General features: G+C 27.1%; 1 protein-coding gene across 3 annotated transcripts; it reads left to right on the top strand.

Moving 5' to 3' along the window:
* The first annotated feature begins 2,559 nt into the window (after nt 1-2,559).
* Tif-IA (RNA polymerase I-specific transcription initiation factor RRN3 homolog Tif-IA) lies at nt 2,560-24,451 on the top strand. Of its 3 annotated transcripts, none has more exons than XM_043041357.3 (13): nt 2,560-2,918; nt 5,615-5,812; nt 7,213-7,302; nt 8,581-8,710; nt 11,908-11,995; nt 12,078-12,246; nt 13,168-13,233; nt 14,310-14,436; nt 15,569-15,836; nt 19,883-20,046; nt 20,138-20,393; nt 24,126-24,192; nt 24,295-24,451. In XM_043041357.3, exons 2-13 carry the CDS (start codon nt 5,624-5,626, stop codon nt 24,397-24,399), a joined length of 1,719 nt encoding a protein of 572 aa, XP_042897291.2. In that variant the 5' UTR covers nt 2,560-2,918; nt 5,615-5,623; the 3' UTR covers nt 24,400-24,451. The 3 variants fall into 3 exon arrangements, with proteins under 3 accessions (XP_042897291.2, XP_042897290.2, XP_042897292.2); XM_043041356.3 differs by having other exon boundaries at nt 2,562-2,942; XM_043041358.3 differs by having other exon boundaries at nt 2,605-3,118.
* Nucleotides 24,452-24,743: the final 292 nt, after the last annotated feature.

Genomic DNA, 24,743 nt, shown 5'->3' with positions numbered 1-24,743 from the left:
TTTGTTTTATTGCGCAAAAACTGCAAAATTCAAAATCTTGAAATTGACATGGTGTGCAGAATGGAAAAAAAAATTAAACATTCGATAATTCATTAATTATTAACTGTTGAATTTGTATTAAAAAATTCTGTAAGATCCGATCTACGACCCTCTGAAATCCAGCAACAGAGTTGAAATTTGATGTGCTGACAAGAAAATTTTCATTTATGAACATTACACGAGTTCTTTTTGAAATTCCGATTTGCCCGAGTGTTATTGAAACTTTTAGAGATCTTTCGTCAATATTTTTTTCTTTTTTTTCACTTCAAATAACAAATATTTAGCTACTGTTTGCCGAAACATTTATTTATCACCCTCGAGATTTTCCTTTTTATAAGTTCACACTTGACTTGATGTAAAAGTAATGAACAAATTAATAATTGAAAAGATAAAAGAGTGAGGGATCAAATTTAGTCAGTTATAAAACTTAACATCTGTATCGAAATTTTTAAGAATATAAAAGGTTAAGGTTATATGGTTAAAGGTTATATGAAAGGTTATATATTATAAGGTTAAAGGTTATATGAAGCCGTTGTATGGTTCTGGTTGTCGTAATAGATGGTAAACAGCCGAAATTCCGCTTTATATTGGTAAATTCGTACTATATCACACATACTGTATTGCTAAATTTAAAAAAATTATTTTGTGTTTTTATTTATTTATTTATTTCAAATCCAGGAAATTTATCCTTTCGTTATGAGTAAAATATGAATGTTCGCAGATAAAATAAAAGTAATTATGCATTTTATAAACAAAAGGATTTTTGTATTTTTTTTAAATCAACCTTTACGCAAAAAAGTTAATTACTTATGGAAAGTATGGGGAGAGTAGTTATCGACAATGTCAACCTTCATCTATGAAAGGGTACCCCGACATAGAGTAGAGTTAACATGTCTTATATACTAGTGAATTGTAGTTGTAATTTTGTAGTGGTAGATACGCTACAGTACTCCCCCACCAGAATTATATCTGTGATAGAATTCGATGAATGAATACCACTAGTTGAATCATTGCTGTTTTTGTGCGGTTGAGTCGGGAGAGCTGTATTAAGATCACCGTACTTTTTGAGTGCTGAATGGGAGAGGTGTATTAACTTCACGGTCAACAGGGTTGGTTAAGCGTAGAAATCAAGGGTACATTCTCTTTTTGTTATATACATGTAGAGAAAGTTTGGGGTTTTCGGAAAATATGACACTCACATTTCTATGGGAAGTCTTTTTTAAATGAAAGACACGGTGAAAAAAATTATTAAAATGCCTGTAATTATCCACTACTGAGTAAGTGTTATACTCTGCTTTAGAAAATATGAGATTTTTTTTAAGAACTGTCCTATAAATAATTCTAAACCTATGCTGTTTTTGAAAAATATAACACTCATACTCCATTATGAAATCAGTTTCAAATGAATGACACTCAGCCCAATTTCAAAAATTGTCTACGAACTTTTCTATATCTATATATACATGAGTGTCATTAATTTATCCTTATTATTTATTTTATTTATTTATCACATATTTTATTCATTTGTTATTTATTTTATTCATCAATTTATTATTTATTTTATTTGTTTGTTACTATTATTTCAATTTTGATTTTTATTTATTTATTTATATTTTATTTTCATATATTTCTTAACTTTAATTTATTTTTTTAGTCAAATTCCCATATTTTAATATAATACCGCAATCAAATAAAGAACAGTGTGCCAAAACTTATATTATATTATTATATAATGTTATTTTTCTCGATTCTTTAAGTAAGAACAATCAAAATTGTTTGTTTTACATTTAAAAAAAAATATATTATCGTTTGGAAATACACATAGCATCATATTTTAAAAATCTCTTTACTGAATGAACAATTATAAAAATAAACTTAAATATAAGTTACTATGGAATTAAATTTTGAATGATTATTTTTCTATCATGATTATATTTGTATCACCCTTTTGCTGTTTTCCAAATTGGTTTATTGCATTTATAAGCTTAAAGCTAGCTGAGTTTTCATTATTAATAATTATTATAATTATTATTAATAATTATTAGTTTTCATTATTATTAATGATAATTTTAACACAATGCATTTAAAATTGATATTTCAATGTTATTCAAAGAAAAAAAAATACCTCATAAAAATTGATATTTTACACAAGATCACTTTTAAATAATTTCTTTTTTTTTTTTAAGTATCACGTAAAGATCAAATGGTTTACTCATCGACCATTTTCATTCATTTTTTTTAAAATTATTTTTTAAAACAATTTATTTTAAACTATTTCCTGACATATTTGCAACTTAAACCATTTAATGGAAATTTCTTTTAAAATCTATTAAATAAAAATCAAATGAAATGGAATTGATAGCTCAAATTAGTACATATATGCATCAGAAAAAATATGCACTCCAGTTTTTTACTGCCATCTGCTGAGAATATAGAGAAACTTTAATGACGTCATGACATATATATTCTGTTATATGAACTTATTTACTTTCAAAAAGCATGAACGGCAACACAAATATCACATATGAGTTTAAACTGCAAATTTGGCAACACAACAAATTAGCGAATTTCTTTTCGTCTCATGTTGTGTTGTTTTCGTGTCAAATTTACCGATTTTCAATCTAATGTTGTTCTGATCAATAAATCATTTGTAAAAATGTGACAAATAATATTTTGTCCGAAATAAAACTGTATTCATCTTCGCAATATTTTTTGCATAGTGAAACTAATCCTCGTGGTCGTCGCAGTAATATTTATTGTCATATTTAGATCAAATTTCTTTACAGATCGTATTTGTTTATAAAATATATTATTTACCATTTTAAACTTTGACTGAATCTTAATAACTGTGCTGTGCATAGTTTATTATATCTAGATCGGTAAATTTATTTAAATATTCAAAGGTATATATTTTTCTTGTATATCTGTGTATACTTTGCTATGATTTTTAATTATAATTTCTTGATAAACAAATTATCTAAATTCGCATCTGAACAACCATTTCTTGTGGTAATTTTACCTGGTTTATTCTTTTATAATAAAAAAATCAATTTGGAATCTAATTGATTAACTTGTTTGAGTAAAAGTATATATATAATACTGAAATAGTATTATTATAATCAATCACATTTTAAATTGTTATTAATATTTTAGATTAACTTCAAAATTTATTGAATTTATTATTCTTAATCAAAGATGATTGTGATGATTCTTAATGAAGGATGATTATTATTCTTAAAGATGAAAACTTTCGCTGATCAGGATTCAGGGATCCAGAAGTTTCCTTAAATCATCGATCACATTTATTATAAAAATTCTTGTATATTTTCTTTAGAAATATTAGAACTAAAATTTATGCTTGGCCTCTCTTTCATTTGTAAATATTTTTAATGGTAAAATAGTCAGCGTGATTAGACATAAAAGTAACCTTATACAAATTATTGATTTGAATTATGCTGTATATAATTTATTTAGAATTTCATTTTTTGAAAATATCAATGATTTAAATTATAAAAGCATTAATTTTTCGAAATGCGTCATTAATGATTTCAGAAGATCCTAATGAAGAAATTTTCAGGATTTTTGAGTTGGGCTCATAATCACCCCTGCTTAATTAATTAATTAAATTTTTTATTAGGTACAATCAGTTTCTTAAAAACCATTTCAATCAATAAACTATGAGTCTTTTATTGAATAAAAAACTATGTTTCATGTTTTTTAAGTTTTTCCACTCAAATCTAACATATTTATAAATTACTAATTTTATTTGTAAGTTAAATTACTATTGTTTAATTAAACTATTAAATTACTCACTTTTTATTTCTGGATAACTTTTGTATTTCTATTGTTTTTACTGCCCTTTAAATCTATAAAATTATATTATGGTTAAAAAAAAAATCTTCCTATAATTATCACTTTGTGTTAAATCTTGCATGTGTAACTATTTAATGTTAACTATTAAATTACTTACATTCCATTATTTCAAAATAATATGAACATTTTTATAATACTATCTGTGCTTGCCTTAGATAAATATTAATAGTTGAAAGAATTTCTTTTAATTAATACTATGTTGTTAAATTTTGTTTGCTTAATTTTAAAGACATGAAACAGCAATACTAATACACAGATACTGATTAAAGTCGGCAAACTGTTACGGTGGAACCCTGGTTTTACTCTGTTTGTTTCGTACGTTTTCTCGCTTCCTTTGTCATTAATGCTGGTCAGTGAAAATTGTCTATACCACCTATCTTAAATTATCCAGAAATTTATGTTACCCTTTTTTTAAAAATTCCATTTAATATGTATCTAACAGATCAAAATCTCATTTTTTCCATGCAAAACTCGCACAAACTTTTCCTGAGTTTTCTCTTTCTTCTCCCTCCCCCTTTTTTAAAATTTTTTTTAATAGTGTTGAAAACAATAAAGATGGGCAAAAAATAATGTAATACATGCCCGTAACTGATCAAGAGTTTGAAAGCATAAAAACTCTGAAACATTTGAGAATGTAGCATCAGGGGTCTGTCTAGGTTTTTCTGAGAGCTACCTATTTTGTGAAAATGTAGACATAATTTGAGAAAATTAAAAATTATATTAAAAAGTCACCACAAATATGATTGGATGGATTTATCGTTTCTTACGGGATACAAAAATAAAATTTTAAGAAAAAGTATTTTGTGAAACATAAAGTTGAATTTGTGAAGGTACCGCTAAACGGTAGTAAATTTAACCTGGACAAACTCCTGAACATATAAATCAAATTTTCAAATAATAGTAAGTATTCATTAAGCTATTATAGAAATTGTATCCAAAAACCCTATAAAGATTATGCATTTTTTCTAGTAGTTTGTCTCATAATTATTAATCTTTATAAAATATGCTTTTATTTCTTTTACCCCAATTTTACGTTATCAGATTTAATGCTTTTTTTAATGTTAGTCGTACAGAAAAGCGGGATTCTACTATATTAACCTAAGTTATGTTTAATTATTTTTTAGTAAGAAGTACTTCTGGTATTTCAATATGTTTGTTATCTATCTCATCAAATAGAAAACTATCATAAATAGTTATGGGGCATTTAAAAGTATTAATGTTTGTAAGTAGAGATCCACTTTAAAACTCATTTTTAATAATTTGTAGTCATGTCATAATACATAAATTATTTAAATTTGCTTTTTATTCTCCCACAAAACAAAATTTAATCAAAAATAATCTCAGTCCATAAATCTCCGAATTTAGCATTTCTATTCCGAACCTAACATTTCTTTTTTCATGCACTATTTTTTTCTTCTGCTTTGTAATTGTACATTATTTATTGTGAGATGCAGGTGTATTTTTAACATTCTCAAAATATTCCATATTAATAAGTTTTATTCTCTTAAAAAAAAAAAATTTTCCCCCACATTTACATAGCTAAAAATTTTTTTAATAAATAATATAATGTGTTTGCTAAGCAATAAAGTCTTAGGTATAATAAAATTAATTCAACACAACTTCATAATTTCAGGCAATTTTTCTTTTTTGTAACATATGTTTATGTATGAATATTGTTAATATGTTCTTTCTTTTATTTAAGGTTATTTAAATGGCTATGGTACTGCAACCAATCTTGAAAACAAATTCCGTCAAGGGTGATACTTTAAATTCCCCTAGAGTGACTTTTAACCTTCCTAATGATCAAGGAATGATTCAGTATTTAAAAGCAGAAGATAATTTATCACATTCATCTAAACTGCATTCAATTATTAAACTAATTAGTTCACCTGAAACTGATGTAAGTTTATTTCTAAAAGTTTTTATTCAAAACTTTATACTATTTTTCCCAAAATCTTTCTATTAAAACATACCTGTTCTAACATGGTAATTTGTAAACATTTTTTAATGTATACAAAACTATTGTACTTTTAAAATGTGGTAATCAGACATTAAACTATTGTTAATTTATTTGCACTAACTACTAATTTAGGCTGTTCTTTTAAGACACTTTTTTTATCTGAAATAACACATTTTAGCGGATACTATGCTATCTGTTATTTTTGAACTTGTGTGTTTTTACAGTAGACTATTAACCTCTAATGACCAGGTGGCCCACCTTTTATAATTTGTAGCATTTCAAGCATTTTGAGATTTAAAACTGTATGGTCATGACTTGTACAGAACGAAAAGGCGTGTTACACTTCAAAAGCTCGAGAGAACGGAATGCAAGATTCCACTTCCTCCAACCTTGGATGTTCAGTGGAGTGGAATGAAAGTGAACGAACATTGAGTTCTGCAGTTTGGTGAATTTTACTCCTTTTCATCTTGTTTCATCCGTATTCGCTTGACATTTTTTCGGTCATATTCAGTATGAGGGCTCGAGATAAGTTGCTCTTTCTGTTGTGTAGGATTGCTTTATTAATAGCTAATCTAACTAGCAGCTCAGATTAAAGGGGGGGGGGGGGGAATCATTGACTCATCAAGGAACTAGCCGAAGTACAAAATGTTTAAAATGAACTACAAGCTTCTTTTTTTTTTTCACTTTTGTTATCAATTCCATCTGAACAGAGTAGAGTCAGTCATTGGAAATTGAGTACGCATCTTTGATACCTTATCGAATTGCGAATTTTATTTCCTTACTCTTAAGAAACTGTTGAAAACAAAAGTGTGCAATTTTTTAGTTATAAATTGTTGTTTTAATTATAAATTAAATAAATCTTTGATCAAATTTTAAAATTTCCTTAATAATTATTTAAGTATTTGTTAATGTATTGAATTATTTTTAATAACATAATAAAAGAATTGCTTGTTTAAGTAACATTTATAATGTATTACTATGAATTTTCATTGTGTGCATAATTTCTATTTCATTATTGATCTATATTTTACGTTCTTATTCTGTTTTAAAATTGCGTTAGTGTTATTATGACAGAAGAATATGGATATTTTTTAATATGTCCATTACTCTGTTGCAAAATTTATTTGTCAATACATTATTCCAAGTTCTTTTCATATTTGTTATTTTTGTTTAACATATTTATTTCATTTTAATTTGGATTTGCATGTATGTATGTATATATATATATGTATATATATATATATATATATATATATATATATATATATATATATATATATATATATATATATATATATGATTATTATGTTCACAATTTCTAAAATGTACCAATTTTGTAGGATCAGTTAATCATCCAGTGGCTCAATGAGTTGAAAGATAATATTCGTTTCCTGGACAATGAAAATAAAAGAATAACTTATGCTTTATTAGTAAGTATATGGTTGAGTGTCAACAGTTTAAAGCTTAGTTAAAGATTTTATTCTTTATATTTTACTAACAATAAATTAAATTGTGTACTTTTTGTTGTAAGTAACAAAGAACCTAGATTGCAAATAAAGTTTGATTCTGCTATTTGATTTAGCTTTTTGTGTTCAGAATTATACTTAATTGAAAATTATTAAAGATAAATCTTATTGAAAATTTTTAATGTAATTTTAGTAAAACAAGTATTAAATTAATTATTAGTAAGTAAACAAAGTTAGTAAAACAAATTATTAGTTAGTAAAACAAATATTTTGTTTGTTTACTTAAGTGCTAACTTGTTTGCACTTTTAGATCCATTTGAAAAATTTAAATTCATTTAGGCAGTCTTAAATCTGCTTAAAAGGTATTGCCCGATTCCTGCTCAAGCAAAGTTTATTTAAAATTTCTTGAACTTGTTTTAATATTTATCAGTGAAACATCTTTTCATAGAATGAGATTTGTAGTACCTGTCATTATCAAAAATATTGCACTGTCTTCTATTGAAGTTGTCAGTTTACAATATCTACCATATTATAAAAAAATAATAATAATTGCTATAAATGTGTACGTTCGCTATGCACACATATTTAAAAGTTTGCTGCTGCTTTTTCTCAGCATGTGTGATTGCTTCATTACCTCAAAAAAAAGTATCATTGCTTCTTTACCTCAAAATGCATTAAATAATGATTTTAATTTAATGAATTTTTCCTTTTTGTTTTGCACTATAAAAAAGATTGATGAAAAAGTCATTTTCAGTAAACTAGGCAATTATCTTTAATTGTGTTAAAAAGAGTATAACGTTCTTGTTGAAGCGTCCTCAGGAGAAAAAATACTTGCATTAAAGAGAAATTCTTTCTGTAGGTTATTGAAAAATTATATTGAGTTTTTCATTCGGATAACAGGGTTTAGCAAGTGCTTTCTCAGGAACGCTAATTGCTGTTAAAATATTACTTTTATTATTTTTAGTTCACAATATTAAACGCTAAATTTTCACACCTGTAGCATATAAAATAGAGGAATACAGAGAATGTTGTGCCACCCTTAAATATTAAAATAATGGGTTCAAACTGAATTATTTTTTACTTGAACACACACACTTAGATCCAATCAATAAAAATATTGTTTGGATTACCCTAATGCATTTTACTATGTTTATGAAGAATGGGAAATTTTACTGGAAAAATATTGTCTTTTCTGATCTTAAAATTTTATACTTATTCACAATTTTTATTTGTTTTTTATAGGCTATCCCTTGGTATACAAAAGATGCACAATTCATTGCAGCATACAAAGAATTTATTCTAAATCTAATTATTGCAGACATGAGTTATTTAAATGTGATTTTAACAATGTTCATCAAAGCATTTATTTCAGGTAAAGTAAATCTTTTTCCCCCCCCCCCCAACCATTTTGATATAGAGCAGTGTTCCCCAACCTTTTTATCACTGCGGACCTGTAAGCGTTTGATAATTTTAGCGCGGTCCGCTGGGGGGGGGGGTCGTTGATTGTTTATATTTTAGATTATTTTGATTTAATTGTATTTAAAGATGCCTTCCAAATAAAATACAGTTGCACCAAAAAATGGATATAAAGTGCTTTAACATTTTAACTTTCTAGAACGTTAAATCAATGAGAACCCTGAGCTTGTTTCTTTGCAATGAGACGGTTCCATCTGGGGGTAATCATCGGAGACAATGACACCTCGATGTGTGTTGCTTATGTCCAGTTTATTCCAATGTAAATTTCGCGCCATGTTTTCGTGTTTTATTTATGATATTTACACTTATGATGATTGATTTTTTTTATTAAAACTAATTCAATGAGAAAATAGTTGTGGTGGTTTTCTTTTTTTTTTTTTTTTTTTTTTTACTTTTTAAAACATTAAAAAATTTATGTTACTACCTTCTGGTGCCCCTTTTTTAAATAAATAAAAGTTTGATGTAGCACAGATATTTTTAATTTGTGGTATGAACCAAGGAATTTAAATTCAGTTTAAATGAGATGGGCGGCCCGGTGCCATTTGATCCAATGACCGGACCGGGGGTTGGGGAACACTGATATAGAGTATTACAGAATTACTGTTACTAATAAAATCACTGGATTATAAAATCAGCAGCTTCTTTAAAATTAAATCTGCAAGTGCAAAATCATTACAGTATCGAAACAAAGTTAAATCATCCTTTCATAAAATAATTATTGCAATTTTATAATCTTTTTTTTTGCAGGGCATATGTTTAAAATAATTCAAAACTGCTTTTCTTACCAAATGGAAGGCATGTAAGCATATAACAAATCCCGTTGTGTTCCAAAGAAATAAAAAGTCTGTTAACTAACCATGTGGACAACTCTTTTTAGGGAAACTGAAGGGGGAGAGTTGAAATGCCATGAAACTCTCCATAAAGAAATTCGAATGAAAACTGTTTACGGATTAAGAGGAGTCATTGGCTACCTATCATCATTTAATGTCAGTGATAAACACTCATTATATAAGGCAGGGTTCGTACACACTCCTTATACTCCTTGGAAATAAAAAAAGTCTCCAAGGAGTACTTGGAACTACTTAGATTTCCAAATTAGTCCTTAGAAACTCCTTAGATTATTGCGTTTCATAGATGAACTTACTAAGTCAGCTGATGAATTTGCTGACCAAGCAGGGAAACAAAATGATATGACTTAGCTGTCAAAATCTAATAGTTTAAGAAAAACTGCAAAAGAAAGAAAAAAATGAATTGCAAGAGTTAGAAAAAAAATAACAGCAAATAACTTTTATTTTACGTGTTACAAGCAAATTTAATTAATGATTTACTGTGATTTTTTCTTTTATAAAGTGCATATATACAAGTATCCATTTTCTTATGCATTCAAATTTGAAAATATAAGATTGGTAGGTTTTTATGTTAATCTCTAACATCTGTACTATGTACTTTAACAAGAGTTATTAAAATATTTGAAACTGGAGAAAGTTAAAATTTATTTCAAAAGAACTAGAAAAAAATATCTTATGCGAAATATACATTTTTGCAAGTTCTTTATAATAACTGCTTTTTAATTTATTTTTTTTTTAAAAAAAACTGTCGAGTTGAAATTGAAATTTGCTAGAAAATCTTTTATTTATAAACCTTCAAACGATGTAGAATTGAAAATTAATTCTAAGTTTTGTTAATCAAACTTTTATGTTAATATTTTGAAACACTTCTGTAAATTTTTTAAAAAAAATTTAACTAATTTTCTGCATTTAAATGTCCAAATCTGGATTCAGTAAAAATAAAATATAAATGTAATCAATTTAACTTTTTGTGTATTTGTAATTTTTTCCTATATGACATTCCAATTTATAATATCAGCTGCTTTATAAGAACAAATATTCTCAAGACGAACCTGATTTTAATAGGTAGTGGGTAGCATTAGAAATATTTTAAGTAGTGTTTTTATTGCTTGAAATTCTAATGGTATTTTCTTTTATCTTTTCTGATAAAAATAGCATTGACTTCCAGGTTGTAGTAGGTGAATAATATAATTCTAGGAGCTAGATATATTGTCTAGTGAAAATAATTATGAAGCCATCCTCGTATCTGTTGTGAGATATTTTGCTTAAATTTAGAAATTTAATATGACTATATTTTATTATTAATCACAGAAATGATTTTTCCATGAGGATACAGTGAAATATTTAGGAATATATCGAGAGAATAATACATATAAAGAGAAACTAAATTATGCAAATAATTTAAGTGTTGTCTTTTTGTGCAAAGTAGTTATACACACTTTTTTATTTATTTTTTCATGATTTGAGTTGACAGACTTTTGTTCTTTTAAGTTATAGTATGCAAATTGATAAAGCTAGAATTTATATAATTAAATTATACATTAATGGAATAAAATGTGGAACAAATATTGATGTAAAATATATTAATATCAAATATATTAAAATAAATAATAAATGAAGGACAATTATGTATGTAATAAAATGTAGAACATGTTCTATCAAAGTAAATTATGAGCAGAACTATTTATTTGTTGTGGAAAATTTAAAAGAAAGAAAAATTACATCTTGTCAGCTATAAATCTTAGCCTTTCTAGTGAAATTTTTAAAATGAAAAGAGCTATGAAAACAGTTTTCTATTTAAATTTTAAGCATGGTGAATGAGTATAATTGCTATTGAGTAAAATTACAATTTCTTACTATTGAGTTTCACAATCTGCAATCCTTAATTTAAAGTTGTTATTTTTTTTTTTCAAATGCAGATTATTATTTTTCAAGTTTAAACAATCGTCTATTTCATTTCGATTGACAAAATGTTCTTACATATAGCTACAATAGTTGTATCTTTTAAAATTTTGGTATTTAATGATAATGATACACAATTACAGGGATTAATAATAAGCAAATAGAGCAGGTTTTAGTTTTCTAGTTTTTTTTTTTTTAATATTATGAATGATAAGTATGTAGTTTGTCTTAGAAAAAATACTCAAACTGTAATTTTTTAATGGAATAAAACATAAAATTGATAATTGAACCAACTAACCCTGGTTGTCATTTCTTATGATTTTCATTTTTTTTTCCCCTTCAGACTCTTCAATGGATAATGTAAAACAAGATTTGAAAAGATCACAATGCATCCATCTTGTTTTAAAAAGTATTTTAGAACTAGTACCTATGTAAGTAATGCTTAATATAATTATGTCATTATTCAGACATTGAAATTTTAAAAAAAAATTTCATGATATCATCTATTTTCAGATCTCAAAACATTTTTTGTACAATGATGAGTGAACGATTTCCATACATAAAAAGTCCCCCTTCTGTCTTCTTAAGTTATGTTCAAAATATGCTGACAGTAAGCTCATATTTGCAATCTAAAAGACCTTTCATTCTTCAGTGCATCATTGAAAAATTAATTTATGTTGATGTAAGTATTTTTTACTCAAAAATGAAATAATTGATCTTAAATATAATGTTTTTCACATTTGCAATTTACTTAATTTTGCTCTTTAGTGCTTTTATATAACTGCAAATACTAACTTTTTCTTTTAATAAAACTTTTGTGCAAATGTTTTTTTCATGTATATATATAAGATTAAGTATAGGGCAGAAAAGTAACGATAGTCTGTTGGTTTGATACCACTAAAATTTCACTCAGGCCACCATAAAATGATAATCAATGGTTCGCCAGACCAGCAATTAATGTGAAAGGATTCAGGTTTTTCATGTTTGATCTAGGTTTTTGTTACAAAGTAGCGAATTTCATCATAAGTCTAGTATTACCGCAGTGCTGACATAAAATATCCACAGTCATAGAATAGACTGATCATGGGTTCAAAATTACAAGGCTATGTCGTTAAACGTTAATAGTCTTAAACCAAAAAATTGTGTCGGTTTTTCAATGACAGATTTAAAATATAAAAAAATAGGGCTAGTACTACACATTCTCTGTATTGTAATTGTAAATTCATTTTATTAAAATGAGTTTCGACTTCTAAACAGCAATGAAAATAAACAAACGAATGAACGGAAATGTGGCAATAAAAATGTATGTATAGACTAAAAATATCTTTTAGTGACAGGTTCGATGGGCCAGTTACTTAATTTTTCATATTTTCTACCCCTAATTAAAAGTAAAATTTTGTAATGATAATTACAGTTTAATTGTTGTACCATTTTTAATAATATTATTTAAGAATGAAAAAAATTTCCAGTATTGTATTATGGATAAAGAAATTAAAAGTTACTTTCCTGCTCTATCTTACTTGAGTACACATCAAATCTTGCTTTAAAAATCTGTATTTGTGGAGTTTTAACTATTTATTAATATTTTTTTGTTTTTTATCAGGTGCATTGTTCGCGGGAAACCATTGCTTATTATGAGCAAGTAGCTGAAGACAATAATGAATTGATGGTAAATTGCTTTCTTCTGGGTCCTTCATTTTTAACTGATTTTTCCCACTTAACAATCTTAATGACTATTGCTTTATATCTTAATTATTTTACAATGTAAAAAAGCATTTAATTTTCCCTCTTTCCTTTATTTATGTTTTGTGATTCAGAAGATTTTAAACTTGCTTTGTAAAATTAGGAGATAAGAAATTTAAGCTAAAAACTTGGTGAAAAAAATTTTTTTGTTGCTTATCCTAACTGATCTAGCCAATAAGCTAGGCCAGTCTAGCTAGGCTATGAGTCTGTATACCTGCAGAAAATCCAAAACGTTAAGTGGTCTTTGTTTCAAATCTTCCCTCTTGTGTACCAGGCCTTCTAATTTTAATTCTGAAATGTTGAAGTTTTTCTACTCTTTTCTTTAAAAAAAAATTCATAATTTAAAGCACACAGTTTTTCCCTTCAATAAAATTTCTTAATTTCCTGATACAAATACATCAAAAGAGTAATTACTGCTGATGCAGTGATTTTACATTGGGAAGCACTTAGTACAAGTTTATATGGGTTTATCATGAGACTGTATAAAGCAACCATGAATATGATCTTAATCAAATGCTGCATTGATAAGAGTATTACTAAAGAAAAATTAGTCAGTGCAAACTCTCTCTCTCTCTTTTTTCTTTTGACAAAGTTAAATGTGATTCGTTGTTTGTGTGGTGATCTTACGCTAATGTGTTAAGTATTAACAATGTGTACCTATATTCTCAAATCTCGATGGTGCTTAGGTTAAGAGGCTGAGCTGTCATTGCATAGGACTGAAATTCTATCCTCAGTGGTAGCTAGAAGTCTAATCAGTTTTAAATCGCAGTTACCGGCATCTGTGGGAAATCAAGGCAGCCGGTGTCAGTGCTGACCACATTACCATCATTATGGGGCTGCACGGCCATCATCCTTAACCTCCATGATCCCCTTGACTAACAGCTGGCTGTTGGAAAAATAGCTTTGCTGTTTGTTTGTTTTTTACGAATTATTTTAAATAAATTTTGGGCCTAACTACTTTAATTAATCTAATCTTTTTGTTTCTGCTTTCTTACTTTCTAGGAAAGTATGGACACTGAAGCTCCTGCTAATGCTAAAACTGAAGAAATGGCCTATCCTCTTGCTCGGACACTTGATATTTTGATGGATTGTTTATTCAAATATATTAAAAGGACTTGTTTTCTTGAAGGTTTGTAACTTAACTGACTCTGTATTAAACATTTGTTTGCTAAGCAAAACTTCTTAAAATAAGTTAAAGGTAATGATTGGATGCATGATGAAAATACTATATTTAGTTATACTAAAATCATACATTTTCACTAAATATTTGTAAATTTATGTGGTGATATTTCCCACCAAAAAATGTTATTAATTTCAATTTTGATTTTATTATTTCCTTTATTTATTTTAAATTTTACACTAATTATTTGATCAGCTATTTAAATCTTATTTATGTCCATTCAATATTGCTGCATCCAGTTAAAAATTTAACAATTTATTGTTCGAAATAGTTTACAAAATGTTACTGTTTATTGTGAATTATAGTTTGAAATATCCACTTGCAAGCATATAAAATCATAATCAAGTATAGAAGGTCATAAATATGTATGCATATTTTAGTAAAAGTTCATTTTCTAGCACTTCATTAATTTAAGTAAAGAAAAGTAAGTGTAAAGGAAAAAGAAGGATGCTCTGTAATATGCATGAATTTTGTAAATGCTTTATCTAGAGCAGTGGTCACCAAACTGTTGTCTAAGCGAAATTTATTTAAAAACGCATATAATTAAGTAAACTTGCATTACTCTTTATTATCTTTTGATTTTTCTTTCTCATCTTCAATTTCTTTGTTGAATAAAAATTTCATTAAAAATATATGGTGTATTCATCTGAAAAAACTAACCAGCTTGAATAGTGTTTAAATCAGTACAATTTTGAAAAATTCTGTAAGTGTATCAATTATGTTTAGGAGATATGTGTTTGAAAACCCACTCTTCTAAATCATTTGAAAGACTTCTCCAAAAAATAGAGTCCCAAGATAAAATATTTTCTGTGTGGTGGTCCATGGAGATCACAATCTAAGCAACCAATAATCTAAAGTAAACATTGTAATATTTTATAATTATTATTTTTTTTCTAAAATAATAAAAGAGAACTTGATTGTAATTGTGAACTGTATTAAGAAACTTTTTTTTTACTTCTTGTTAAAAAAAATATATATTTAAAGCTAAAATTGAATGGAATTTTAAAACCTATTTTTTAAACATGTTGCTTTATGGATTGAGTTATAAATGAAAAATGTATGATGTTTTTTGTTTTTTTAGGCAAAGATGAGCTTGATTGGAAAGCTACCAAAAAATTATATAAAGAACTTCTTACAATTTTTGACAAAGTAATATTACCCACTCAAGAATGTTGTCATGTACAGTATTTAATGTTTTATATATGCAGCCTGAAACAAGACCTTTGTGATGGATTTTTGGACTATTTATGGAAGAAAGTTCAAGACCTAAAAGTTGGTTTTATTTATAGACAAATAGCAGCTTTTTATATTGGCTCTGTGCTTTCTAGAGCAAAATATGTTAGCATCAAGTAAGTTCATTTTTACTTAATGCTTTAAATTTTCTCCAAAAACAAATTGCATCAATATGAGTTATTTCTGTGCTGTATTGTTTATCAAACTTCATAATCTTTTTGATGCAACATATTTTTGAGTTGTTTAACCCACTGGCGGTTAAGGAAATGGGCAAAATTGGGAGAATGTTTCTCCCCTATACACAGTTCCCCTATCAGTTAACATGAGAAAACCGGTTTTGCTAAGCAGAGAAGACTGCAGGTTAAAATGCGACTTTTTACGTGCAGAACCGTCAGTGGGTTAGTAGTTATTTTTGTCACAACTTATTTTTGAGTTATTTAATAGTTATTTTTGTCACAACTTATTTTTGAGTCATTTAATTAAGTTTCGAGTTATTTAATTTCACTTGCAGGGGTAGAAGTCCTCCTATATTTCCTATTTTTCCTATATTTTTACAAAAAGCTAAGAAAGCCTCCTATTTTTCCTTTATTTCCTATATTTTTCAAAGTTGGCCTATATTTTTTCCCTCTAATATTTTTTTTTTACTATAGAAGACAATTTTCTAGATTTTTCTTTCCTCAAATAGTCATGATCATTTTGAAATTCACTTGTCCTCAATACTGCTTAATGACAATGGGTAAGTGAGTGTTCTCCCCCCTTCCCTATCTCTTGTTTTAGTGCTTTCTAAGCTTATACTACTTTCTATGACTTTTTTCTGAATAGATGGCAAACTAAATTATGTTAATATTTTGCTTCAAAATGTTAACTTTCAATTAGATTATTTAAGTTTTTATTTTATTATGTTTGATTAATTTGTTTTTATATTTATTGTGTTTAATCTGTTTAATTTATAAGTACAAGTAGAAGATGCCAAATCATTTGACACGATTTCGTGATGATTGTCTTGATTTAGAGGATAAAAACAATGGTCAAAAAGTTTAGGACTGGTACCAAAAAAAGGTAAAGATGATTATAATGCCTACTGTACTATTTGTCTGGCTACTGTAAACATTAGTAATAGTGGCAAAATTCAGCTTTTGCAGCATTCAAGCTCTAGAAAACGTAAAAAGACTTTTAATGAGAAAAAGGATACTTCTCAAAAGCGTCTCGTAATTGCTGCTGGCAATAGTGTTTGTTTGGAGCCAGGAGCCAGCTCTACTGAATCAAAAAAAGTATGGACTCTTACTTCTGAAGACAAAATATTGCAATCTGAAATTATATGGACAATCCATGTTGCCCTGAACAATTATTCCTTTTTTGTCGCAGGATGCTATAAAAGAAGTATTTTCATCTGTCTTCCCAGACTCAAATTTGTGCACTGGGATGACCTTATGTTCCACCAAAGTGTCTTATTCTATATCACATGGACTTGGTCCTTACTTTTTGAAGCAAATCACCAACGAATTCAAGAGAGAAAAACCTTATTACTCATTAATGTTTGACGAGACCCTTAATGAGCAAAACTTGAAACAACTTGATGTGCACATTCGATATTGGTGCTCTTGTGATGGTGGTATATCAGAGAGATACTTGGGTTCAGAATTGTTGGGGCATGTGTTGCAGAATTGTGCAGAATTGTATGGCAATATTGTAGCATGTGTGCAGAATTGTAGGGCAATAAATGTGTTTTTCAACTATTCGACAAAGAAGTTACAGAGATTGGGAAGTATGGATTAATAAATGTGGGCACATGTAATTTACATATTATTCATAATGCCCTTGGAAAAGGTTTAGCTATTGAAGAATTTGGGAATATTATTGACTTTTTGGAAAACATTTATTCATGGTTTTCCTAATTTCCTTCCAGGAAAGAGGATCTCAAAAAGGAAATTGATCATTTTGGTTGTGAATATTCTAAAGTGTTGCGATACGTGAGCAACAGATGGCTTTCTGTTGTTACTGTCTGCGAAAGAATCCTGCATCTTTTGCCTTCTTTAGAGGAGTGTTTTATAGAAGATCTACCTAAACAGAAAAGTAGTTTGGTAAAGCTTTATAGATTTCTAAGCATTAAAAAAGTCTTAGAAGATCCTTTATTATCAGCTTATTTACATTTCCTTATCAGTGTTGGATCAATTTTTGATAATATTTTAAAGCTATTACATAAAAGAAAAACTCATTGATTCACGCTTTATACAATGAGTTAAGTGATTTGATAATAAAAATCATGCGACGCCAATCACCATTCAACTGCGGAAAATTGTTTATATAATTTTTTTTATCAAATTTTTTATAGTGTTTTATAATTAAGTTTTAAAGTTATTCATATATGATCCGTGCTTTTCAATTTAATTTAGATCTTTTTTGCCCTATTTTTTATTCCAGAAAATCCTATATTTTTTTCCTAGAAAATCCTATATTTTTTTCAAAACAATCCTATTTTTTTCTCATTGGTCACTTCTACCCCTGCACTTGTTATCAAAATACATCTCCCAATTTTTAACTGTGTTTAAGTTTCCTTATAATAAAAGTTTTTAATCATTTACAGCCTTTAACTTAAAACTGACATTGTTGAAGAGAAGAAAGAAAATCGAAAGAAAAAAAAAACATTGTTTGAATACTATGTACTCTGAAATTTTATGTATTTTTTGTGCAATCCGTCAAATCTCAGAGAAAATAAAAAAATTTAAGAAGGAAAAATACTTCATTAAAAGTAATTTCTGCCAAATATGGTACCTATGTAACAGCAACACTGATTGTAAAAGCATTGAGTTACATAAGCAAAAGTGTTTTATTTATTTCTAAATAATATAATTTATGCGATTATCAGGTTTAATATCTTTCAATGAAAGTGAATGTTAATTAAATAATGCTAGCTACTTAAACTTTAAGTACTGCATAGTTGTGTGCCTCCTGTTATTCTGTTTAACAGAAGGACAAGGAAATCTCACCGAATTTATTTTGGAAATTTCTGTAGCAACCTTGAACAAAGATCAAATTGAAATACTAAGGAAATTATGAAACAAGTGTAAAGATTATTTTATTATAAAATGATTAGCTTAATGCAACATTAATTTTAAAACTTTTTATTACTTAGGTTTGTGCATTTATAATGTTTACTTCTAAAGCTTCTTTTTATGGGGGAAAAATTTGATAAATTTAATCAAGTCATTAGAAAAAAAATTTTCATTTATGGTTTCTGGTTTTGTGGCTCTGTGTTATCATGTCGTTAAGTGTTAATTAACTTATCATCCATTTAGAACTAGATAATGAATGCTATTTTTTCATGCTTTGTTCTTTTTAGAAGTATAAAAAATAAATAATTCATTAAGCTATATGTAAATATAATGTTAAAATATTACCTCTAATATACAGAAACATGTTGCAAAAAAAATCAGAGTTAAATGTAGTGTGCTTTTTGAATGATTGATGATAAAAGTTCAAATAGTTTGGCGAAAAACAATGACTCGGTAAGTGTAGTTTTCATGTTAGTTATTTAGATAACTAAATTAAGAATAAGGGCTATCATGAAAAAAGGTTCTAAATAGCATTTTAAAGAACTTCATAATCTTTAGAATCTACAGTAAGAGCAAAAAACTGTTTTCCTTTGCTATTTTTATTTCCTTTTTTCTTATTGAGTTCCTAATTTTAAAAAAAGTGGGAAAAAAGGCTTTGCAAATTTTTACAGTTGAAAAGACTTGTAGACCAGAACTTTTTACTGGAAGTAGAAATTCTAGAATTATAGCATTTATTTATATTTTCCAAATTGTGCACTGTGATATTTCTCAATAGGGAAGTCTTTTTTTTTTTCTTTTTTTTTTTTATTAATTCTGTTATAATTTGTTTTATTTTCATGGGCATTTATTAATTTCAGTTTCATAGTTTATTCAAAAAATTTTAATTTCATTTTCTTTTTATTATTATTTTTTCTTTTTAGTTGTGAATGGAATTATGTTCCATGTGCATCCGAATATTTAATTTTTTGGTTTATTATTTTTAATCAGATTAAAAATTAGATGAAGACTTTTTGATAGTGCCATTATATGTTATTTTCATTTGACCTTGCTTTATTTTTGTCTATTATTCTATTTGTAATGAAGATTGTTTTTACTTTGATTTTTAATAGCACTGTCACTGCTTGTTTTGATTTGATGAGCAGTTGGATTCATCGATATATTAATGCCCATACCTCACAAGATGTTGGAGTGCATGGTACTTTTCACAGTGTCTGCCAAGCCATGTTTTATGTGTTTTCTTTTCGTATTAAGGAACTTCTCAACATGCCTGATGGTAACCTTAAATTGAATTTGTTTTAAATATATTGTTTCTATTATCACTCATGCAAAAACTTTATTCAATGATTTTTAATTTAATTTAACAGGCTACAGACATCTTCAGAGTCTGAACTTCGATAGAATAGTAACTTGTAGGTTAAATCCTCTAAAGTACTGTGACAAAACTATTGTGCAAAACTTTGCTAGCACTGCCAGAAACCATCAAATTGCTTATGTTTATCCTGTTATTGAGAAAAACAACAGAAATTTGCTGTATAGTGCATTTGAATCAAAGGAAGAATCAAACTCCACTGGATCTATGATTAGGACTTTTTTCCCATTTGATCCATACCTGTTAAAAAAGTAATTTCTTTTTATTTATTTTGTTTGCTTTTATGTATTATTGAAAAATTATTGATTTGTTAACCTCTAATGATTTAAGCTACCTTGTCACTAAATAAACCAAGTGTTGAATCCAAATGCCAGCCAACTTGTGTTGGTACTAGTTACAGGGTATCCGCACACCTGGAAAGTAATGAAAAATCATGAATTTCAGTATTGAACAAAATTTGTCGTGATTTAAATATTTTTTTTTTTGGGGGGGGGGGATATAGGTGTTGCTGAGAAATCTCATTTTGAATGAAATCCCCCCCCCTTGCATGGTGTTCCGAACATCTGAATTTGTAATGAAACCCCCACTCACAGTCATATTTTATTAAAATATGAAATGTTTTTAGCATGTTCTTTAAAAATCCTGGTGTTCCATACCTGTTAACTTGTACTGTTTCGCCGCACAGTGTTTGGTATTTTACCCAATCATACGGGCCAAGCACTGAAATCATATGATTGCATATTTATTTACAGTTCGAAAGATATGGTGCAGGACGAACAAATACTACTGCTATTGTGTCAAAAATAGATGTTAAAAATGCTTCAATTGTTGAATCTCTTCAAAAGCAAATGTATGCTGTAGCTACTGATGGGAGCAGATGCGCAACTTGATCCTATAGTTGTCTTGCTTCGACATAAAAGCCAGCTAAGTCAAGGTATCTCTGCTTGTGGTCCTGAATATAGATGCACAATCTTGGTGTCGTATTATTGTATAATAAGATAGTTAGTCAAGATTTAAAAATTGGTTTTCTGTTATTGTTTTCAAAATTAAATTTTTTTTAAAAATATGTATATACAAAATTTAATAGTGTATTTTCAAAGGTTTTCTAAATTTAGTAGCAGATTATTCTTAATTTTGCATAAAAATGTCCTCTAATAACACTTTCTACGTAACATCGAGTAAAACACTAGTTCTGAATAGTAAGGTCATGCAAATTACAATATTGGCAGGTATGGTGTTCTTACAATAAAATGAAAGAAACATCATTTCTAGAGCAAATTATCTTTTAACCTTCTGTAATTTCATTTTTTTTTTTTTTAATAAATTTAAAATTTTAGCTGAAGCAAGTCAGTCATTGGCAAATTTTTTTTATTCCGAAATGAGAGCAGAAAAATCAGAAGTATTTCTTTACTTTCCGGTGAACAAGAAAGGTGTCTTTAGAATATAATTCTGCAGACGAAAAAAAATTTGCTTTTGTATTTATTTTCCATCTATTTTATTGCTTCAATTCTTTCTTTACTCTGTTCTTTAAATTTAAAATCTATAAGTATGAAGATGCAGAGTATAACAGTTTTGATTATACCTATCATTTCAATTAATGTTATATAATGCTTTTTTAAATTTATTGTTGTTTTTGTTGGAGAAAATAGTAACTTTCTTAAGTCGTGAAAAATTCTTTGAATTAGTCATGAAAAGTCATGGTTTTGATAATCTAAAATGGAGCAGATTCCCTGTAGTCATAAACAGTGCTATTTTAATAGTAATTAAGTTTATAATTCTTTAATAATGCTGGGTTGTCAGCGTTTCTTTTATTTTTGGATTAAAATCCTGAAAATTATATAAATTATATAACTTGTATAATTTGGTCAAAATTTGTTGCAGCCAATTTATATTGCTACTGACTGTTCCTATTTCTCATGTGTTAATAATTGCAGTTTTTAATTGAATTAATACCATATACTAATTTTTTCATTTACTTACAATTTCTTTTCTTTCTTATTTATTTTTCTCTATTTTTTGAGGTAGACATTAATTTTTGTGTCATTAAGCTGCCGGGAAATATATTTTTCTCCCTATTCTTACTATTTTTTTAATGAAGTTTAAATTTGTAATTGAAAGGAAAAATTTAAACTATATTTTAAGTCATACTATAAAACTGTTACGTTACAATTCCATGATTTATTTCTCAAACTCCTGGTAATTATTAAATTCTCTGGTAGACTTTTACATATTAGTACATTTTCTATAAAAATAAAAAACTTATAGGGTTGCCGTAAAATGTTGAAACTGCATCCAATCTGTGGAATGTGTCATTTGCTACTCAAATTTCGATAAATTTCTTCAAAATATTTTTACATTTTACATGAAAAAAAATAATAAATGTATCATTTTTATTAAAAGAAAATGAGAAAGAAGGAAAAGATTGAAAAGAAAGGAAAATTATTCAGATTCTGAAACGATCATTTTTAATGTAACAAACATTATTTTCTTCTTCCTACTCTCCCAATCTTGGCAACAAAGCAAAATGGGGGACATGTTTGCAATCCGAAAAGTATTTTTTCTATCTTTAACTAAAATAATAAACAGTTACTGAAGGTTTTGCAATTTCTGCTTCCAAGTAAGCTTTTAGATAAAAAAAATCTTTTGGTAATTTTTTTTTCATATCTTTTTTTTTTTTAGCAAAAGGTAAAACTTGCTTTTGGCATACAAGAAACTAAATGCTGATATATTTCTAGATTCAGGTGTGTTCTATCCAGACCCTAAAAATCAAATGTATAAAAAAAAATATAGCAGAAAATGAGTATTTTTTATAGTGTTTGGGCCATTAAACTGTATTTTCAACCTCAGAAATTTCTATACTAAAAAATCTACATGGGCAATATATACATATATGGATATACCTTAAAAAACTTCACTTCACTTTCAATTATGTAATTTATGGATGTAACAGGGAAAATGTTATTTATTAAGGACCTGATTTTTATCTATTTTAAATGTAGTTACCCTGGTTTTCTAACTATAATTTTTCATTTCATGCATTTTTTAGCAGTTTTGTTCAAATGTGCTTCTTCTCTGAATGTTTTATATTAGTAAATAAATATATTGAAAACATTTTTATGAATAAGTGTAGTTTTATTGTGCTATTTAATTATTTCGCTGAAGTTTAAAAAGTGCTCCGCAAGTGGACGAAATGCCCCTCTTAATTTTTGTAAGTCTCTTATTTACATATTTGCAATCCTGAACTTCCTAAAATTGCATTAATAATATGTAAGAATATTCCGAATGTTAAAGGTAAAAATATGTTTAGAAATTTTAACATTCTTATTAAAAAAAAATAATTTAAATTCTTATTTGGCAATGCCTAATTAATAAGCATAAAAATCTCTCTGATTTTTACTAGATTGAAATGTTAGCGGCTATGTTATAGAAGTGGATCGTTTTTGTTATATGTGATTATGAAACAATAATAATTATCAACATTACATTTACTTTATTTTCAAAAATATAATTGTGATATTTCTTCTCCCTTTAATGAATGAAAAATTGTTTTAAACTTATTGTTTTTTGTTTTTTTTTTCTTCTCTAAGTTTTCAAATTAAGTTCTGTGTTTTATTTTCTCTTTAGCCTTTTTATGAAATAATTTCTAAATTTTTGGTTCAACTCATAACCGTTTTTCTATTAACCGATTTGTGCATAAGAATCTGCTAATTTTCATACTCTTGCAGCAGTTGTGTTATATTGTAAATATTTCCTAGTTTTATTTATAAAAGGAAATGTAAAAAAAATTAAGCAAGGAAGAAGATTAAACAAATTTATTAACCACATCAATGCCAATGCATTAATTTTTTTATGTGTCATCTTAAAATTTATAAACCAAGCTTAGAAATAATTTAAAAGGGGTTATTATTTATATTGATTTGGTTGTCATTATTTGTATCATTTGAAGAATTACCTCATCTAAATTTTTTTTTCTTTTTTCTTAGGTCAAAACAATGGATTGAACCACATTTTAGAATCTACAACCATTCGCACAAAGAGGAAGATTTAGAAGTAATTATTCTTTTTTCTCTTTAACTTGCTTTGTCTTCTATATATTTTTACTTTTTTTCTAAAAAAAAAAAGAGAGTACATGTGTATTTATATTTTTTTTAGGACCACACTGATGATGAAATGGATGTAAATGATGAACTATTTTCGTATAGTTGCTCTCCTGGATTCACTAGAGTGCGTTCTGTATTGAAAGATGCAAATGGTTAAAGTGCAAATTGATGCAATTAATTTATTAAATAAAGCATGAATCAGTCTGAAATTGACCAACTTTTATTATTTTTTAGTTTGTATTCAATTATTTGATATACTGGTAATCGGATAAAGCAGGCATGTATCGGTTCTTAAAATTGAAATATTCTTTACAAATTCATTATTCGGAAACGCTTTTTTTTCTTCTGTTTTTAAAATTGCGTGTTCTTGAATTATTTGAATCCCTTCGCTGCTTGTCCCCATTGATGACTGTATTTGCAGATTATATAATTGCGCTCTAACTAGAATGTGTCAATTTATGATTGCAATGATTCGAGGACCTAACCTTAAATATATAAATT

The sequence above is a fragment of the Parasteatoda tepidariorum genome, chromosome 2 (genome assembly GCF_982258835.1).
Source record: "Parasteatoda tepidariorum strain Cologne lab strain chromosome 2, Ptep-v5.0, whole genome shotgun sequence".
NCBI lineage: Eukaryota > Metazoa > Arthropoda > Arachnida > Araneae > Theridiidae > Parasteatoda > Parasteatoda tepidariorum.
Note: the sequence above shows the minus strand (reverse complement) of the source record. Positions and strands in the feature narration are given on the sequence as shown.

Bases quoted from the DNA above. Each gene is read 5' to 3' on its own strand.
- Tif-IA (XM_043041357.3), top strand. From the start codon at position 5,624: ATGGCTATGGTACTGCAACCAATCTTGAAAACAAATTCCGTCAAGGGT. The intron at 8,711-11,907 runs GTAAAGTAAATC...TTTCCCCTTCAG, and splicing joins CATCAAAGCATTTATTTCAG to ACTCTTCAATGGATAATGTA. The intron at 14,437-15,568 runs GTTTGTAACTTA...TTGTTTTTTTAG, and splicing joins AAGGACTTGTTTTCTTGAAG to GCAAAGATGAGCTTGATTGG.